Source organism: Cynocephalus volans, chromosome 3 (assembly GCF_027409185.1).
Source record: "Cynocephalus volans isolate mCynVol1 chromosome 3, mCynVol1.pri, whole genome shotgun sequence".
Taxonomy (NCBI): Eukaryota; Metazoa; Chordata; class Mammalia; order Dermoptera; family Cynocephalidae; genus Cynocephalus; species Cynocephalus volans.
In genome coordinates, this window is record NC_084462.1 from 14,549,630 (window position 1) to 14,569,131 (window position 19,502).

Here is a 19,502-nt window from a genome sequence, read left to right on the forward strand (position 1 = left end):
GGATGAAATTGGAGTCATAGACATCTAAGCCATGTATACTGGGAATGAGGCACGCTCCTCTAGGCCTCTGGGGAACTCCCACTTTGGTGGTGATCCCTGGGAGTTGCGGCCACACCTCTGGGTCCCCCTGCTTGCTTCCTCCTAGTCACGGAGGCTTCCAGAAGATGTGGTCCAGCCTGGAGTTTCGCCTGGAGAAGACGAGCTATGGCGAACAGTCGCGCCATGACTTAATACGATGACACCCTGATTGTCAATCACATACCTGCCCAAGGTTGCTAGGGAATCCCACCCCCACTCCAACAGGAGCCCTCTCTGTGGTGACTACGGAGCTGTCTCGCGAGCAGGAAAGGCAGAAGCTCCGTCCCTGGAGGTCGACAAAGCTCAAGGCCATCGGTCTCTGGAACAGTCACGAGGTATGCAGGGTCCTGACTTCCAGGCCCAGGGAGAACAGCAGAGGCCTCTGGAAGACCCAAAAGAGGAGGCAAAGGCCAGCTAACTAGAGGGCGTGCAACATCCCCAGCTCACCAAGGCCACCTAGGAAAAGGCAGTGAGAGGCCCTGGGTTCAAACCCTGCCTCCACCACTTTCTGGCCGTGCCCCTGGGGAGTCACTTTACTGTTTTTCTCACAGAGGGAGCAGTAATTCCCTCCTGGGGTCAGCAGAGGAAGACACCTGATATAGCGAACACAGCACCTGCGCCACATCAGTGCCCACCTTGAATATGACTGCTTTCGCCTGCAACTGGATGCTATGCACCTAGCTGGAAAAGGCCAAATAAAACTCCACAGTAAAGGAAACCTGTGGATGCCGTATGTACAAAGTGAGGTTTAATAAGGGTTACAAACGTTTGTGAGGTTTCTGGGACAACGGCCCCCACCCACCGGGAACAGCATGCTCTGCAGACGCCGCGGCTTTTCAGCCTCCTGGGGCGCGCGCACCGGTTGCTGGCGGCGGTCAGAGCACTGCGCGGCCAGCGTGGCGCTTCTGGTGCTCGCTGAGGTTGGAGCGCTGGCTGACGGCGCGGCCGTACTCGTCGCAGGTGTAGGGCCGCTCGTCGGTGTGCGTGCGCAGGTGGCGCACGAGGCTGCAGTTGTGCACGAAGGCCTTGCTGCAGTGGCGGCAGATGTAGGGCTTCTCGCCCGAGGGCAGGCGCTCGTGCTGGCGCAGCTCGGAGCAGCCGCGTAAGGTCTTGCCACACTCGGAGCAGCTGTAGGGCCGCTCGCCAGTGTGCGCGCGCTGGTGCTGCACCAGGCCCGAGCGGCCCTTGAAGACCTTCTCGCACAGCGGGCAAGCGTAGGGCTTGGCGCTGCTGTCGGCTCAAGTTCGAGCGCTGGTTGAAGGCCTTGCCGCACTCCGGGCACTCGTAGGGCTTCTCACCCGTGTGCACGCGCCGGTGCTCCACGAGCTGCGAGAGCAGAGGCCTTGGCGCACACGGCGCACTCATATGGCTTCTCCCCGGTGACAAGCACCGGTCTCGGACCCTCCTGAACGCAGTCATCACAGGGCGGGCACCCTAGCGGAAAGGAGCGCCGTGCCAGGGCTAGGGCTGGGCCGTGGCGGTGGCGCTCGACCGAGTGTGTCTTCTGGTGGTGGTAGAGGCTCGAGCAGGGCACAAAGGCCTTGCCACACTCGGCACACTCGTAGGGCCGCTCGCCCGTGTGGATGCGCTCGTGCTGCAGCAGGCTCAAGGTGCGCGTGAAGGCCTTGCCGCATTCATCACACGTGTATAGCCGCTGCGCTGGGCGGCCAGTGGCACCAGGGCTAGGGCCCGAGGCGTGGCCGCACTCAGGACACATTGAGAGGCCTAGGCCCGTTTGCTGCCACTGGTCGGGGCAGAAGCACTGCCCGCAGTGGACATACTGATGGGCCTCCTTTGCCACCTGCATCCGCTCCTGTGGGGCCAGACAAAGGCCTCACTGCACGCGCAGGCCCGGGGCCACTCCACGGAGGGGCTTCGTTTGAGGGAGAGAGGTTGCAGGGTCCTCGGGCAGGTTTGGCCATCCTCCCCCTGTTCGTATGGGTGCCAGTCTTTGCGGACCTCCTGCAGCTGAGCCCAGGGGCAGGTACGGTGCAACAACTGTCTACTGCAGTGGTCACACACAGGGGGCTTCTCCCTAGGGGGTGCTCTGTGATGCCACGCCAGGCAGTTCTGGCTGGAGGCCCTGGCACCTGCTGGACTCGGACATGGGCCCTCCCCAGCATGTGGCCCCTCGGGGATGGCCAGGTCTGGGTCCTGGGAGGAGGTAGGGCCAAAGGGCTCCTGGACAAAGGGGTCCGGCTCCCGTGCTGTGATGGGTGCCCAGGCCGGGATTCACACAGAGGCTGTAGCCACGGGAGCCCCTGCCTGGGGGAGTCGTCCTGCCGCCTGCTGCTGCTCCACAAAGGCCCCCCTCCTGAGTGGGGTGCCTTCCAGCTCGGTTCTCTGCGAGGGGGCCTCGGCTCCTTCTGGAGCTTCTCCCGGCCCAGGGAGGCTGCCTGGAGATCAGCTTTGGGGATTCCTCACTGCCCAGTGCTCTGGGCTGGAGCCTCCATCATGGGGCTGGCCCCCAACACGGAGTCCTTGTTGTAGGATCTGGAAATGCAGAGGAGAAATGGAGGTGGAAGTGGCAGTTCCCAGGAGGGGAGAAGTGGAGAACTGGGCCAAAGAATGACGACCCCAAGCAGAGGTCTACAGGGGCGTCCCCAGCTTTCCCCAGCCAGACAAAGGGGAAACGGAGTGACGCTGGCCATGATAACCCGGGAGCCATTGCCTCCTGTCCCTCTTTGCCATGCTCCAGGCCACCACCCAGACTGCACAGAACAGCTTCCCTGGCTCTCTCTTCTCCCCAGTATCTCCTCTCCTCCTCCACACCAGCTGCTAAAACATCCTCACCCCTGGCATGGAACTTCAGAGGTCCTCCTCCCCAAAGCAACAGAGACTCACCTATTGCTCAGCTGCATGCTCCCCAGAATCCCACCTCTACACGTGACCACCAGCTGCCCAGGGGGGAGCCTAGCGCTCTAGATCCCCCTGGCTCCCTGCCTTGGCCAGGCCTGTTCCCATTGTCCTGCCATCACCCAGCTCTTCTGGGAGGTGTGAGGTGGGACTCACCTGGCAGGGGGAAGCTCAGCTAGGAGGTCTATGCTACAGTGGCCAGTGGCCAACACTGGGCCTGCCCCTTCCCACTTCAACCAGGTAAGTTTGGCTTTCCCTGGCCTAGTGGTCTCATCCTCAAAATGAGTATAACTGTAAACGTGAACAGCTGAGCATGGGAGCTGACCACCCTCATCGTCCTGGCAAGTGTGGACACCAGGGAGACCTGGTGCCTGCTACTACAATTCTCAAATTCTATTGTGGCTATATCAGTTTCCTATCGTTGCTGTAACAAATTGCCACAAACTCAGTGGCTTAAAGCAATGCAAATTCATCACTTCACAGTTGTGGAGGTCAAAAGTCCTAAATCAAAGTTTTGGTGGCATCAGTATCTTCTGGAGGCTCTAGGGGAGAATCTGCTTGCCTTTTCCAGCTTCTAGAAGCCACCTGCTTTCCTCGTCTCATAGCCCTTTCTTCCTTCCACCTTCAAAGTCAGCAGTGAAACATCTTCAAATCTCTCACACTCATTCTACTGTCACATCTCCTTATAGGACTCTGACCCTCCTACCTCTTCTTATATAAGGATGCTTGTGCTCACACTGGGCCCAGCACAAATAATCCAGGGTAATCTCCCCATCTCAGGGTCCATAACTTAATCACACCTCATAATCCCTTTGCTGTATGAAAGCAAACATATTCACAGGTTAGAGGGACTAGGATATGCACATCTTTTTTTGGAGGGGGGGGCATTATTCTGCTTACAACAAAGGTGGACTTTTCTGAGCTCTTCACACTGTTTACTGGGAAAACACAGTATATGCATCAAAATGTCATTTAGGTGAAACAAATGGTTAGCCTGGAATCTTGAAGGATATACTTTCAGCTCAGACCAGTCCCATCTGGAGAGGGACTCACTTGGCCAGGCACAGCTGTGATGTGCAGAGTGGGGAGGGGGCTCCAATGTGCAGACAACATGCATGAAGGGATTGGGCAGAGGAGAAGGCCCACCTGGTGGGCAGACTGGATACTTATGGGGCAACTGAACAAGAGGTGAGAAGACAGAAGCTTATAAAAGCCAGGTTTCTCACTGTTGGAGAAAGAAGTCACAAATAAAGAAAGGGATGGGCTAGAAGCAAACCCTGTGGCACCACACTGGAGTCACAATGTGAGTTCATGATTTTTAATATACATTGATGGAAGTAGAAACACACATGCATATAAATACACATCTCCTGAGCAAGCTCACAGCCAATAAAAACAGGAGGAAGGGGAGGAGGAGGACTTGCTCTTAACTCAATGACTCACCGAGAACCTGAGAATTGACCTGTAAAAGAGACCCTGGGTAAGAATGAGACTTTTCTCTAGGTTCTTACTGCTTTCAGAACAAAGATGGATCTGTCCAGCACAGCCTTTGGGATACGAATCAGTGATGGCTAACATCACATGTAGAACATGAGATGGAGGACACGCTCACAGCACCACTGTAAATCACCACTCCGCTGAGCTCAAGGGCTCAGGTTCTTCTTTAGCTCTGTGTCCTTTTCCTGTGGAAGGCAGGTATCCCTTTATCAAACGTCTGGAAATCTAAGGTTATTTAGTGAGACTGCTTGCTCCACTTCTCCCTTGACCCACTGTCACTTTTTTTTTTTTGTCAGTTTTGCAAATTTCTAACAAATAGTTGCTCTGGGCCACCTCATGGCCTGAAATAACTTGACCAGGTACTAAAAGGAATCAGGAAGCACACATTGACCTTTCAGCCAAGAACACTTCAGAGTGACTGGATGCATTTCATTCCAGGATGCTGCTGCCAACAGTCTCTGGTAGATTATTTCATCCTTGGACATTGTAACAATGGCCGAAATGCTTTGATGGTCAGCACTCTGAGGGCAAATGTGTTCGAGCAGGAATTACACACATTGAACTAGTTACGCACAAAAATAAGGAGAGCTGGACAAGTCCTACAGGTCATGAAGGGCCACAGAGGCAAATTGGCCCCATTACTGTTCTGCTCTACAGGAGGCTGCTCGCCTGAGCTTGGGAAGCTGAAGGCCTTACGTTAAGGTGGCCTCATGCGTTTGGCAAATAACAGGTCCTGGACATTCATTAAGAAACAAAGGTGACAATAAGGACAGGACTCCAGTATGACCTGAGTTTTCTCAAACAGCCTCATTCCAGTCACACATGTGGTAACTGCACAACCCTCTTGTCCCCTCTGGATCTGAGACTGGCCTTCGACACAGGCTAGATGAGACCACCCCTCCCCATCTGCACCTCAAAGCCACATAGGGTCTGGGTTTACTAAGACTTCATGGAGCCCCATCCAGGCCCATGAGGGTGCCAATCCTTGCTGGCTCTCTCTCCCCCAGGGTGGCACTGATCAGGGCTAATCTCAAGTAAGTCCAACATCATCCTCCCCACTGTGGAGACTGCCACTTTGTGCCTTAGTTTCTTCACCTAACAAATTAGCCAGCCAGAGCTCAAGACTCAAGTGGCCATGCTCAGAAGTGAGGAACTTCTCTGAGCATAAGGACGTCTGGCTGACACTGAATCCTGGCAGTTTTTTGCTCCAGGGCCGGATTGTCCACAAGGCCCTTAGGGTGACCCATCACCATCCGATCGATGGAAGGGTGTAAGAGAAGGGGGCATTTAGTTAAATGCATCTCCTTTCCAAATACTGTGGATTTGAGTCTGAGGATATTCCTTTCAGATGAGGGGTCAGCTGGCTGCTACTGTAGCTTGTTATTCTCTTTCTGCTCATTCTGCCCCAAAGTATTGACTGCAACTTCCCAAGAACAGGACTGAGGAACACGGGCATACAGGGGAGCAGGCAGCCGTGGGCCCCACCTGCTCACCAGCGCGGACTGTCCCAAAAGAAGAGGACATGCATCTAACTCACAACAGATACCAGGCCCACAGCTGGAAGGAGACGGCCTCATGAACTCTTCAGGGGGTTCTCACAGGCCCCCAATGTGGAGCATGGACTCGTTGTGTGAATAATAGAGTACGTGAGCTGGGGCTCCAGGTTTCAAAAAGCACCACTTGTACCCCCTGGGAAGTTGGCAGTAAGCCCTGCCTCAGTGTTTGCCCTGATGAGGACAGATGGCCAAGAAGTCCTGACAGAAAAAAGGCAGGCAAGTTCAGAAAAAGGCAAGCCACAGGGCTGGGGGGAGTGTAAAACAGTGCAGCTGCTATAGAAGTCTGGTGTTTTAACCATGGAGTCACCACACAGCAATTCCACTCCTCAGTATCTACTCCTCAGTACCTCAGAGAAATGAAAACAGGCGTTCAAGTGAAAACCTGTACAAGAATGTTCAAAGTGTTATTCACAATAGCTAAATGGTGGAAACAGCCAAATGTCTACCAAATGGCCTACAAAAATGTGGCATATCCACAGAATGGAATATTACTCAGCTATTATAAGGAATGAAGTACTGAAATATCCTACAGCATGGATGGACCTCATGTTATGTTACATGAAAGAAGCCAGCCAGCAAAGACCACATATTGTATAATTCCATTTATGAAAAATATCCAGAATAGGCACATCCACAGAGAAAGAAAGTAGATTAGTGGTTGCCACGGATTGAGGGGAGGAAGAATGGAGAGTAACTGCTTAATGGGTATGGCATTTCATTGTGGGGTAATGAACATGTTCTAAATTACAGTGATGATGGTAGCACAACATAATGAATAATTAAAAACTAAAAAATATACTAAAACCCAACCTGAATTGTTTAATTTAAAGTGGCTGATTTATGCTATGGGAATTATATCTTAAAAAAAAAAAAAAAGCAGAATGCAACTATGGCATAAAGTGTTCCTGCTGCAGCATGGTGGGTGTCTGCCCACACTACAACATCCAGGACGTCATCTGAGCTCCAGCCACAGGAAGAGCATTGCACAGGACAGAGGTGTGTGGGTTTTTAAACAATACTTTTTAATGAGAAAAATAAGTCTTCAAAATTGCTAGGTAGGCCAAGCCCGTGGCTCACTTGGGAGAGTGTGGTGCTGATAACACCAAGGCCACGGGTTCAGATCCCTATATAGGGATGGCCAGTTAGCTCACTTGGGTTAAGATCCCCTTATCTGTCATCTTTTAAAGAAAAAAAAAATTGCTAGGTAAACAAAACATTAAATTCTTGCACATGGCCAAGTTGATTGTGCACCAGAGCACCAAGCACAGTTTTCACATCAGAGGCACAAGCTCCAGGGTGACAGCACTTTCTTCAATAAGGTGTCTCTTAATCCATTCACATAAAAAAGAAAATTCTTCATAGGAAGTTGAACATGCCCACTGGGAATAATGGGCAGCATGCTCAGGGCGCAGGGTGATTCCTTATGGTGGCACAAGCCCGAGGGGACTGCTGTCCTATGATTTACAGATGGGAAACTGTGACTTGGGAAGGATGAGAATCAGGCAGGACACAGGGCACGGGGACTCATGTCCTGGTTTGTCTGACCATCATGCTCTGTCCACACCCAGGCTGCCCATTGGCTCCCACCACCATCCGCTGAGTTCAGCTTCTGCCTCTCACAGGCATGGGCTTCTTCCTCTGAAGAGTATCTGCTGGCCATGGAGAGCTGTGCAGGGCAGGCCCACCCTGCCTACCTCCCCTGCACCCCCCAAGTGTCTGCCTCATTTTGTACAGTTACTCGGTCTGCCTTTGAGAGGCCAGGCTGACTCTGCAGGGAGCCAACTGCAGAGAACTTAGGGAAGCTGCCAAGACCCTCTGGTAAGGGGATCGGTCCAGGGTCACTGCCAGGCTGGGATCCCAGGTCCCCACACAAAAGAGGTGACTCCCCAGCCATGAACACTGCTGGGGTGCTCTGTAACCCCAAGGTAGATTCCAGCCCCTCACACAGAAGAGGGAGCACCTCACCATGAGGGCTGAGTAGCGGGAGGTCAGATGCCCAGGATTCTGTCCCATTGCAATTATGTTCCAGCTCAGACCCCTGGGGAGGGGCCAGACTTCCACAATCTGGTATCCCGGAAGCCCCACAGGCAGGATTCCAATCTCTCTGACACATGAGGTCACAGTGCTCCAGGTGTGCAGGACCTGGGCATCTGTTATGCTCCTACTCCAGGCTTCCAGTGAATGCTGCCCCTGAGGGGTCACAGCTGCTGGCCTCGTGTCGCAAGCTGCAACAACAGCTGGTGGCCTAAGCAGGGCCTGGGGCCAGCACTCAACATGGCTTCCTAGATCTCTAGGGACCTGGGAGCTGAGGACTCCCCAGGATGGAAGAAGACACCTGGGGCAGCCTGGCCATACCAGGACAGCTAATCAACATGGAATCAGTGGAGAGGCCCAAGGATGAACAGGGGCATGAGGTTGCCCAGAACTGGGCAGGTTCCACTGATGGAGGCTATAATGGGTTGAATGAGGTCCCCCCAAAGAAGGTATGTCCACACCCTGATCCCTGGAACCTCTGAACTGACCTTATTTGGAAAAAAAGTCTTTGCAGATATGATTAAGGATTTTGAGATCACCCTGAATAACCTGGACGGGCCCTAAATCTAACGACAAGTATTCTTATAAGAGGAAGGCAGAGGAAATTTCAACAAAAAGAATAGGAGGCCATGGGAGGACGAAGGCTAAGACTGGAGTGATGCAGCTGCACTCCAAGGAAAACCTGGAGCCACCAGAAGCTGGAAGAGTAAAGGAAAGATCCTCACCCAGGCACCCTGATTTCAGATTTCTGACCTCCGAACTGTGAGAATAAAAATCTGTGGCTCTAAGCTACCCAGTTTGTAGTAATGTGTTCTAGCAGCCACAGGAAACTAATGCAGAGACTGATCCAGCACTCTCGGTTGCATGTGGCTCTCCTGACTCCTGATGATGGGGAGTCAGATGGCTGCTTAGTGTCTGAACAGAGGGTCGGGCGAAGCCAGGTGGTCCTGGGAAGAAGCAGCAGCCCCAACGTGGCAGGAAGGTGCCCTGAATGAATGTGAGGTGGGGGCCAAGGACCACCTGTTAGCCATGTGCACAGAGCATTTTCAGGAGAATGGTCCACGGATGCCCGGTGGCTCCTCTGCCAAACAGCTGCAAGGAGACTCTGCCTCCTAGCAGCAGACACAGCAGGTGGAAGCTGTAGACCGTGGCTGAGTCTCCTGGCCCCCCTGCCCTGCTCCTAGCCTGCACTGTCCAACTGTCTCACCTGTATTTGGACAACTTTCCAACCAGGGACCCAGGATCTGAGGCTGAACACAGCTAGGAGAATCCAGGCTCTGGGTCCTGAGGCTCTGGGAGTCGGTTCTCAACCCTGCATTACAGCTCTCCAAGATGTTGTAACAGTGATCTCGTCTGCCGCAGGTGAGCATGTGCCCCACCCTGGGTGCTCACCCAGCCTTTCTAATTGTCCTCAGGGCTGCTGGTGTTGGGGTACAGGCTGAACAGCAGCCACTTTATGGGGCAAGGGGACTGAGAAGTTAACATGTCCAAGGCTGAGCCCTGCAGGACCAATGGGCAACAGCATACTTGGGAAGGTTAGTGAGGTTCAGCGTCCTCACTGAGTCTGGACATGGCCTAGTGCCACCTTATCAGCCCAAGAAGGTATGTGGGGAAGTCAACATAGGTGGCTTTGAGGTGTGGAGACAAAGGCTCAGTGCCCAGCCCAGAGCCACTGTATCTCTCTGGGGCAGACCAACCTCATCCCCACTGACCGTCCCAGCCCATATGTTCTATACTACACTGTACATGCAGTGGAGAGAACAGTCCATTGCACACAGTAGGGCAGAAGGAATGTCCACAACTCCCTTCTGTGCCTGTGCTCCCCACTGTGCCTCCATCCTCAAGGATCAGCAAGCTTCGATATTCGCAGGACATCTACTATGTCAGGGTCTGGGGACTCTACTCTTACAGTGAGTGAATAAGGGGAGAATAAACAAGAATTAAAGAAACGAAAAAGGAGACAATTTAACAGAGAAAGAAAAAGACGTTAACATCAAACAAGGAGCAACGCGAGAGCATTGTGGAGGGAGGCAGCGGTTTTTTCGGGCCTCTCTGAGGAGGGGACACTGGAGCTGAGGCTGAAGAAAGAAAAGGAACCGCTGGGTGTGGCGACAGAGAAAGGGAACTGCAAATACAAAGCCCAGGAGAAGGGACCAGAGGCAGTAGGTAGGCGGATGTCGGCCACGGCGAGGATGTGGGCTTCATTCTGAGACCTTTAGGTCTCCCCTCCCGGCCTCAATCTCCACACCCAGGATGGGGAAACTCAGGAGCCAGAACAGCAGACGGGCCCGCCCGGAACTGAAGGCCCCATGTGCGGAGGCCCGCCCGGACCCAAAGGAAAAGGACCGGAAGGGCGTGGCATTACGCCTTCGCGGCAGGCCCCGCGCGCGGGGTTGCGGACGGACGGGGACGGCGGCCATGCCAAAGACCTGGAGGTCCTCACTTCGCAGTAGGATCGCGCGTCCGCGCAAAATGCCACTTACTCACTGGGGATGACCCGTACAGATCCCCTGGTCCCCGCCCCCCACACAGCGCGGAGCCTTCCTCCCGCCTCCTCCGCCCGACATGGCACTGAAGGGTCGCAGCCGCTGCAAGGGTGGGCGGGCGCCCGCACGGCAGCTGCTGGGAAACGTAGTCCAGCTGACTGGAAAGATGGCGGAGACCCGGACTCCCGGTTGTCACAGCAACGGAAGCAGGCTATATTTAATAGGCAGGCGCAGACCTGCGTCGTCGCCCAGGAAACGGAGCCTCCGACCGGAGTAAAGTCCGGCCCCCCCCCCCCCCCAAAAAGCGGGTGATTGACCACGATGATGAGTGATTGCCCTCGCTTCCAGTCAGATTTCTAGTAGGTCCCGACTCGGAAACAGCCTGCCATTCCCAGCATCAGTCGAGTGGGAGAACTGGGAATGGGAAACAACTGGGGAACTCTGAAATGTCCCGGTGAGAGGGCTACTCGTCAGACGGATGAAATCAGTCAGTGGGAATGGGTCACGAGCATCTGGGTGTCAAAACTACCCAGCTGGGGAGACAAATTTGAGCCTTCCCTCTTGTCTCCTTGCCATAAAGCCTTTTCTAAAAAAAAAAAAAAAAAAAAAAAAAACAAACAATCTGCCGAGCTGATTCTAATCTGTGCAGCCCCGTTGGAGAACCACGGCCTCCCCAACCCCAAAGGTGGTTCTAACCCTACTAGCTCTCTTTGGTAGGATGAGCTGGTCAGGCTTCCTACTCATTTATGTCGCCCTCATCTTGTCCCCATCTATTCCGTGGCTCCTGCCCTCCATAGGGACACCTAATTTTGTTAGCCGGTTCAGTATATGTATTGACCCAGAAAGCCCCTGTCTGCTTCCACTGCATCTCTCAGGGGCGCTGGGACTGTTCCATTCCCTTTCTCAATCCTGTGAATATCTGGACATCAAGCGCCCTGCCAAGGGGTCTGTCTCCCTGTCCAGGGACAACACCAGGACTTACCATGCTCATGGAGGTTAGGGAGGTGGCTGAAGGGCACTTGGAAGGCTGCTTGCCCGTGTGCGTCCCCTGGTGGCTCAAGAGCGAGTTGCACACAAGGCCTTCCCTCAGTTGCTGCAGAGAAAGGAGTGCAGCCGCTGGCTCCGTGTGGGCGTGCAGGTTTTGCCACTGGCTGAAGGCCCCACTTGCCTCAATAAGGATACACATAGGACTTCTTGTGCCTGTGGGTGCACTGCTGCTGAAGGAACTTCGAGCTCTTGCAGAAAGCCTTCCCATTCTTGGTGCACAGATGACTCTGGAGTGAGTCATCTGGTGGTGCCACAGGCTCGCCCACCAAATAAAAGCCTCATTGCTGTCAGGGCAGGAATGGAGCTGCTGGCACTCATGGAGGTTGAAGTGCCAATAAAAGGCCTTGCTACCCAGGAGGCATAGGTGTGGAGGGTTTGTCGAGGCGGGCCAGCTGCAGGATCTGTGGAAGGTCTGCCTGCCTTCCCAACTTTTACACAAGGCTGTTGCCTAAGTGGACCCTGAAGGGTTAATGCTGGGGCTAGAAACAGAGAAAACACCTTGCCGTACTGGTCACATACATGTGGCTTCAGGAGTGAGTTCCTGGGTCATACAGGACACTGGAGAGAAAGTAGGGCTCCCACACAAGGGGCCCAGCTCCTTTGATCTGAAAAGTTCCTGAGCTGGGGCTCATGCCAAGGGCACAGCCCTAGGACTCTGTGCCCTGGGGAGCTGTCCTGCTGCCTGCCACCTCTCCACACAGGTCTCCCTCCTAAGAGGAGGTGTCTCCCAGCTCTGTCCTCTACAAGGGGGCTCAGCTCCATTGCAGCCTCTCCTGAGGGCCCAGGGAAGCAACTGAGAATTAGCCTCCATCCTGTGGCTGGCCCCCAACATGAATCCTGGTTGAAGGGTCTGGAAGAACATCGGTGAAATGGAGGTTGGCAGTTCCTGGAGAGAAGGTGCTAGGATTCATAAAGGCAGACCCCAATGCCTGAGGCATCCTGGATGGCTGGGCTAAATTTCCTCAAAAGTCTTGAAAGCTGTAAAAAGAGGAGAGAGAGAGAGAGAAAGCATGAAATTTCAGCAGAAGCTGCAGGCAGCCAGCACAATGGGTGAGGTGGCCAGAGGTCACCTCCTTGCCTCTCCCCTCCACTGTCTTAATCATGGCATAGAACCTGTCTTCTCACCCACTGACTGCAGGCCTATGCTGACCTCTGACATGTCCTCCTCATCAGCTGCCCTGGACATACTTCCAGGCTGTCCAAATGACAAGTCACGCCTAACACTAGCCCTTTGGTGGCTGTGCTGGCCTCATGATGGGAACTACTGCAGACTGGGGCTTAGAATTCAATGTATGTGTGTGGTATGCAGAATAATGGACCCCCAGAACCTGTGCATGTTACCTCATATGGCAAGAGACTCTGCCAATATGATTAAAGATTATCCTGATTATCCACCTTTATATTATACCTATGGGCCCTAGGTATAATCATAATGGTCCTGAAGAGGAAGGCAGGAGGGCCAGAGTCAGAGGAGAAAGTATGAGAACAGAAGCAGAGGTCCAAGTGATGTGACCGCAAGACAAGGAATACAGGTGGGCGGCCTCTAGATACTCATTTCCCAGCAAGAAACACATTTTCCCCTGGAGCATTCAGAAGGAACACAGCCCTGCTGTCACCTTGATTTTAGCCCCTAACACTCATTTTGGAATTCTGACCTCTAAGTTGCAAGATTATAAATGTGTGTTGTTTTATGCCACTAAGTTTGTGGTAATTTGTTATAGCAGCAAATAGGAAACTGATATGAGGGTACTTCAAAAAGTTCATGAAGGGTTGGTCATGAGCTCAGTTGGTTAGAGAGCAGCCTTGTAACATCAAGGTCAAAGGTTTGGTTCCACTTGCTGGCCAGCTGCCCTCCAAAAATAAATAAATAAATAAATAAATAAATAAATAAATAAATAAATAAATAGGCCTGGGGCTGGCGCGTGGCTCACTTGGGAGAGTGTGGTGCTGATAACACCAAGGCCACGGTTCGGATCCCTATATAGGGATAGCCAGTTAGCTCAGCATGGTGCTGACAACACCAAGTCAAGGGTTAAGATCCCCTTACCGGTCATCTTTAAAAAATAATAATAAAAAATAAAAGCCTTCTGAAAAAATAGAATTAAAAAATAACACAAATTTTTTTGGCTAGTACAGGGATCCAAACCTTTGACCTTGATATTGTAACAGCCTGCTCTAGCCAACTGAGCTAACTGGCTAGCCTCCCATCTCCCTTTTGAACAGAGCAAGTGCAGGCCTCAGGCCCAGAGCCTCTGTCTTCAACATCATCAAGCACAATTTAACCACAGTAATCCCTCCTGGTATTTCTGCCTGTGGTTCCCTTCCTCTGTCACATAGTGCTGGTTTTACATTTTGGATGGTGGTGTTAAATTTCCTTATCAATAAATGAATCCAAGTAAAAACAAGTGAATTGATATATACCAGTGGCTACCAATCTGGGGACAGTTTTGTCCTCCAGGGACACTGGCGATGCCTACAGACATTTTGGACTATTACAACTGGCCAGGGGTGGGAGGTGGGGAGTGCTACTGGCATCCATGGGTAGAGGCCAGGGATGCTAGTAAACATTCTAAGATGCACAGGACAGCCGCCCCCCACCTCCAACAAAATGGCACTAATGCCGAGGTGGAGAACCCTAGTGAAAGAAAACCACGAAGTACAGGTAGAACACGCAAGGGGCGAGGATTGTCTGGGAAGGACTGAGTTTGTGCAAGGTGGAACTGGGCTCGGATCTAAGTAAAAAAGGCCAGACACAAAAGGCCATATACTCTATGGTTCCATTCCTGTGAAATGTCCAGAACAGGCAGAACCATAAGGAAAGCAGACTCAGTTGCCAGAGGCTGGAGGGAGGGGGTAAGAGGGAATGCGGTTAACAGGTAGAGTTTCTTTCTGGGGTGATGAAAATGTTCTGGACCTAGACAGTGATGATGGTTGCATGACTTTATGAATATACTAAAAAATACTGAATTGCACACTTTACAATAATCTTGTGAGAGCTGGCCAGTTAGCTCGGTGGGTTAGGGTGTGGAGTTGGTAACACCAATCAATGTCAAAGGTTCAGATCCCCACACTGGCCAGCTACCAAAAAAAAAAAAAATCTTGTGGTATGTGACTAATATCCTAATTAAAAAGTTTAAATAAATAGAGAAGCACTCTTGACATGTGATACTCTGCATCGTCACAGGACTCTTCCCAAAGTCTCCACCAAGAAGGCCCTCACCTCACCAGATGTGCCCCCTGGAGCTTGAACTTCCCAGCTTCCAACACTCTTCAGCGGTAGCCAGATACCACAGTGGGAGCAGCCCTATGGAAAGGCCCATGTGGTAAGAAACTAAGGCCTCCTGCTAACAGCAGTGTGAGGGAGCAGGTCCTCCAGCCCCAGACAAGCTTTCAGATGACTGCAGCCTGGCTGACAGTTTGAGGGTTTTTTTGTTTGTTTGTTTTTGGCAGCTGGCCGGTATAGGGAGGTTTTTAAGTTTTTTATTTCTTGTTTTTTTTTTTTTTAAAAAAGATGACCGGTAAGGGGATCTTAACCCTTGACTTGGTGTTGTCAGCACCACACTCAGCCAGTGAGCGAACCGGCCATCCATATATGGGATCCGAACCCAGGGCCTTGGTGTTATCAGCACCGCACTCTACCGAGTGAGCCACGGGCCGGCCCATTGTTGTTTTTTTTTTTTTGTGGCTGACAGTTTGTAATCTCATGAGAGGCCCTGAGACAAAACCAGCCAGCTAAGCAACTCTCTGATTCCTGACCCTCAGAAACTAGATGAGACAATATGCTGTTTGTTGTTTTAAGCTGCCAGATGTTGAGATAATTTATGTGGCAATACACTGACTTAAATACACTGACTTAAAATGTAATTCCTGTTTGATCTCTGTACTGGCCAGATGCCAAAATAATTCAATAAAGCAATATAAAATTTAATTAGTTTCTAAATAAAATTATTCATTCTTTTATATATAAATAAATAAATAAAGCTGTTAGTAAAGGCCTTGTGGAGAAGGTGGAATTCAAGGTAAGATCTGAGGAAGGAAGGGAGTGAGCCACAAGGCTCTCTGGGGAAGAGCAAGTCAGGTAAGGAAAGGTCCTGGGGAGGTCCTTGTGGCTCCACACACAAGACTAAGGTGGAGGGAGACAAGGGTCATAACTTGTGGGCCTAGCAGGTCATGGTGCAGATTTTGTCTTTTCCTGTGAGTGACACAGGGAGCCAAAGAAAGTTCTGAGTAGGGGAGGGACAAAATCTGACTTAAGATTTTCACAGGCTCCCCCTGGCAGTCATGGGGAGAATGGAAATTTTCCTCTTTGGGGCCTGGCCTTAATCTCTGAACTTCTACAGGGTTGAGAGGTGTCTGAAGCTCCACAGCTGGGCCTGACTCCCAGACACAAGGGGCCTCACATGTGCCAACCCAAGTCAGAGCCCCTCACCGCACCCCCACAACCCCTTCCCGGCCTCCAAAGCCTGACTTCCAGCCAGAAACCCAGGAGGTGGACTTGCCAGCCTGGGTAGGGGTCCAGTCACTTAGCAAAGCCTGCTGTCTGTCTGCCCCTCCTCCTCACCCCATGACCCTAGTGGAGCGGCCTCCTGCCTCTCCCTCCACATTCAGCCTCCATGAAAACCTCTGAGGGATCTAATACTCCACACTGATGTTGCCAAGTAGCAACACAGGATGCAAAAGAGCCCACAGGGGAAGTATTTCTACCATTCAACTCAATGTGGCATCCTCTGGGGGAATCTGTGGGCTATGGGCCATCTGTCTTTATACCTTTCTGATCCTATGTACCTCTCCTGCATTTTCCCCAATAAGCAGATATTACTTTTGGAAAAAGATATAAAATTGAAAGGCATCACATTTTTGCAGTCACAACACTTCAGTGACCCCTTGTCCTAACAGTTGATCTGGGTTATCTGTTACTGTGTAGCAAACTACCACAACAGCATTTCATTATGGTCATGACTCTGTGTGCATGTAGACCAGCTCTATACTAACTAGAGCCTCCACTGGAGTGGCTCCAACAGCAGGAGATGACTGGGGTGTTATGTCGGGAGCCTGGCATACAGCAGAGCTCCATAAATGTCTGTTGAATGGACAACCCATTTTATAGAAAACTGACTAAGGCTACAAGAGGTTGGGTGACTTAACAGTGGCGGCAGCAGCCAGTAAGGGGCAGGTACGGACACTCAGGTCCACAAGCTCTGTTGTGTGTCCGCAAGTTCCAAAGTCTGTTGTGTGGCCACAGGCTGTGCAGTCCCTGGCGGGCCCCTCCTTTGGACCCCATCTGTCAACCTTCAGCCTGTGGGACACCTACCTTGGCAAGACCACATTTAGGAAGCTGGACCTACAGTATACAGGTGCCATCGTAGCGGCAGGAGCCCTGTGTCCCTTGGTCCAGCGAGAGAGTCTGATACCAGTCAAATGATCACTCAATATAATGAGAAAATCATGTGAGCTTCCAAGGGGGAGAGGCTGAGCCCGAACTTTACAAATCCTATAAAAGCAGCTAGGCACCATCCGGCCCTGTGCAGCTGAGTGTCACACGGATTGATTCATTTAGTTCTCACGCCAAATTTTAAAAGCGGGCGGCATTCTATCCATTTTACAGACGGGGAAACGCGGGCTCAGAAAGAGGAAGCCTCAGGGGCTGGCCAGTTAGCTCGGTTGGTTAGAGCGCAGCCTTAAAACACTAAGGTCACGGTTTCAGATCCCGCCAAAAAAGAAAAAAAAAAAAAGAAGAAAGAAAGAGGAAGCCTGGCCAGGGCAAAATTCCTAGCCCCCTAGTAAGTACAGAGCTGATCTATACACACACACACACACATATTCGTGAGCATAATAAAATGGTGTTGCGATGGCTCGCTACTCAGTAATAGATGAGCCAGCCCCAATTCTTAAACCTCTCCAGGAATCTGCAAACTTTAACGCCCAGAGTCCCTGCAGGGCTTTAAATGCAGACCCTGGGAGAGACTGGAGCTCATTAACTCCCCATGCAGGGCGGGGCGAGGGAGGCGTTCCGTGTTTTCTTTATTTTACAGACGAGGACGCTGAGGCCCAGGCAGGAAAACCACGCATACCGGGCTGAGCCCATGCAGCTGGACTCGGACCCACTAACCACGCCTCGGTCACGTGCTCCACGTCGCCGAACCACTCACCTGCCCTGAGAGCGCGGGAACATCGTGCCCCACTCGCCCATCACGGACGGGCAAAAGGGAGCCTCCCGCGCCAGTCCCAGGAGCCGGTCACCGCCGAAGAAATGGGTGGCTCCTCGGGAGCTCTCGCCAGCCCTCTGGGTGGCCTCGGACCCGAGGCTCTGACGCGGCAGGTGGCCCAGGCCGGTCGCCCCCTCTAGCCACGCTCCACTTCGGGCCCAGCCTGAGCCAGACCTCACGGCCCCTCCGCCCCGGAACCAACAGCGCGACCCCGCCACAGCCTCGCCCGGACCTGAAGGGCAGGGAGTCCAGCCGCTTGCCCCTCAGCGACCCCGATTGGGTTGCTCTGGGCGCCCGGAGGACTGCCGTCTCGGTGGTTCTCCACGCCAGCGCCGCATCCAGGGTCCCTTTCCCCGCTAAGTGACCTCCAGAGGAGGCCCAGACGCAGGGCCTTCTCCGCGTCTTCTTTCGGGCTTGAAGGAACTGGTCGTAAAGGCCCGTGGGAACCAGAGCGGAGACCTGAAGGAAACGTAGTTACGCCCCGACTACGATCCGGACTCTGACGGGTCGCTCTACGACAGCGCATAGGACCAGAGAGAACTGGTGTTGTCACGCAGGACTGCTAATTATGGTTGCCTTGGCGACCGCCCCCCAGACCTAACGAGGCGGTAGGGACTTCGCCTTCCGCGTAAGGCTGAAACCTTGCTGCAATTCGCCATTGCCTTGGAGACGCCTCACATCATCCCGCCCTCCAATTACCTGGATGCTGGTGATTGATAGCTCCCAGGAGGAGGGCGGGACCTCCGACCCGGGGTCCGCTGTCCGCAGGCGCGTGGGGACTCTAGTGCAGAATGGGGCAATGCCAAGGCTCCCCCAAAATGTTTGAGCCGTGTCTTTAGACCCCCCCCCAAAATGCCTGTGTCCGAGTTCTCCCGGCTCTGTGACCAATAATTTCCTAAATTCCCATTTCGAGTTCCCACAAGTCCAGTTGCCTGAGTCTCCCCTAATTCATTCCTCCGAGTTCCCCCAATATTCGCCTCTAGTCATTCTCCAATTGCTAACTCTTGGTTCCGCCAAGTCTAGGTTACCTGTTTATTCCTAGTTTGTGCCCTGCACCCCCAAATCTCAGCCAACACGAATCTGTGTTTGTGATTGTTCAGAATACATATATCTGGTCCCCCAAATCTGAGACCCTGCACCTAAGTCAGGATATATGGGTCTCTAAAATGTTTCTGGGTTTATCCTAAATCCAGGCCCCTGAGACCCCCCCATTAAGACCATGTTCCAAGTTCCCCAAATCCAGCCCAGTTCCTCATCTCCCCTATCCCAGGTGCCCCAAGTAAGGGTATGGGACTGGACCTTATCCAGCATTGCCACCCCAGCTATGCACATTCTGCCCCATCATCCCCTAGTTCCACAGAGCCACCCTAACATGGTCCCAATTTACAGCTGAGCAAGTTGAGAACTTGGAAGGAGCTTAAGCCAGTCCAACCCAGCAGATAAACTGGCCCAGACACCCGCCCCTGCCTAGAGGTCCAGAATTCCCCCTCCTAGGCCAGACCACCCACCCCCTGGGAACCCAGCCTTAGACACGCTGGTCAGTGCCAGGGACAGCAGGAAGCCCAGGGCAGTGGGCAAGGCTCAGCTTGTCTGCCATGGAGCCATGGGAGAGGAGATAGTTGGATAGTCTGCAGGAGTTGGAGGAGCAATAAATGTGCTGTTGTAATAGCCTGAACAGAAGTGACTCCATTTTGCTAAGCCTTTGAATTAAAAAACTTATTCTTTCCTGTAACTCAACCAAA

General features: G+C 52.6%; 1 protein-coding gene across 1 annotated transcript; it reads right to left on the minus strand.

Annotated features, from left to right (window-relative positions):
* Nucleotides 1–814: 814 nt before the first annotated feature.
* ZNF837 (zinc finger protein 837) lies at nt 815–17,997 on the minus strand. Its single transcript, XM_063092045.1, is given in 8 exon segments — nt 815–1,311; nt 1,313–1,417; nt 1,419–1,899; nt 1,902–2,265; nt 2,267–2,431; nt 2,433–2,571; nt 11,490–12,532; nt 17,704–17,997. Coding segments are annotated over 6 exon segments (1,575 nt in total). The 5' UTR covers nt 2,535–2,571; nt 11,490–12,532; nt 17,704–17,997; the 3' UTR covers nt 815–953.
* Nucleotides 17,998–19,502: the final 1,505 nt, after the last annotated feature.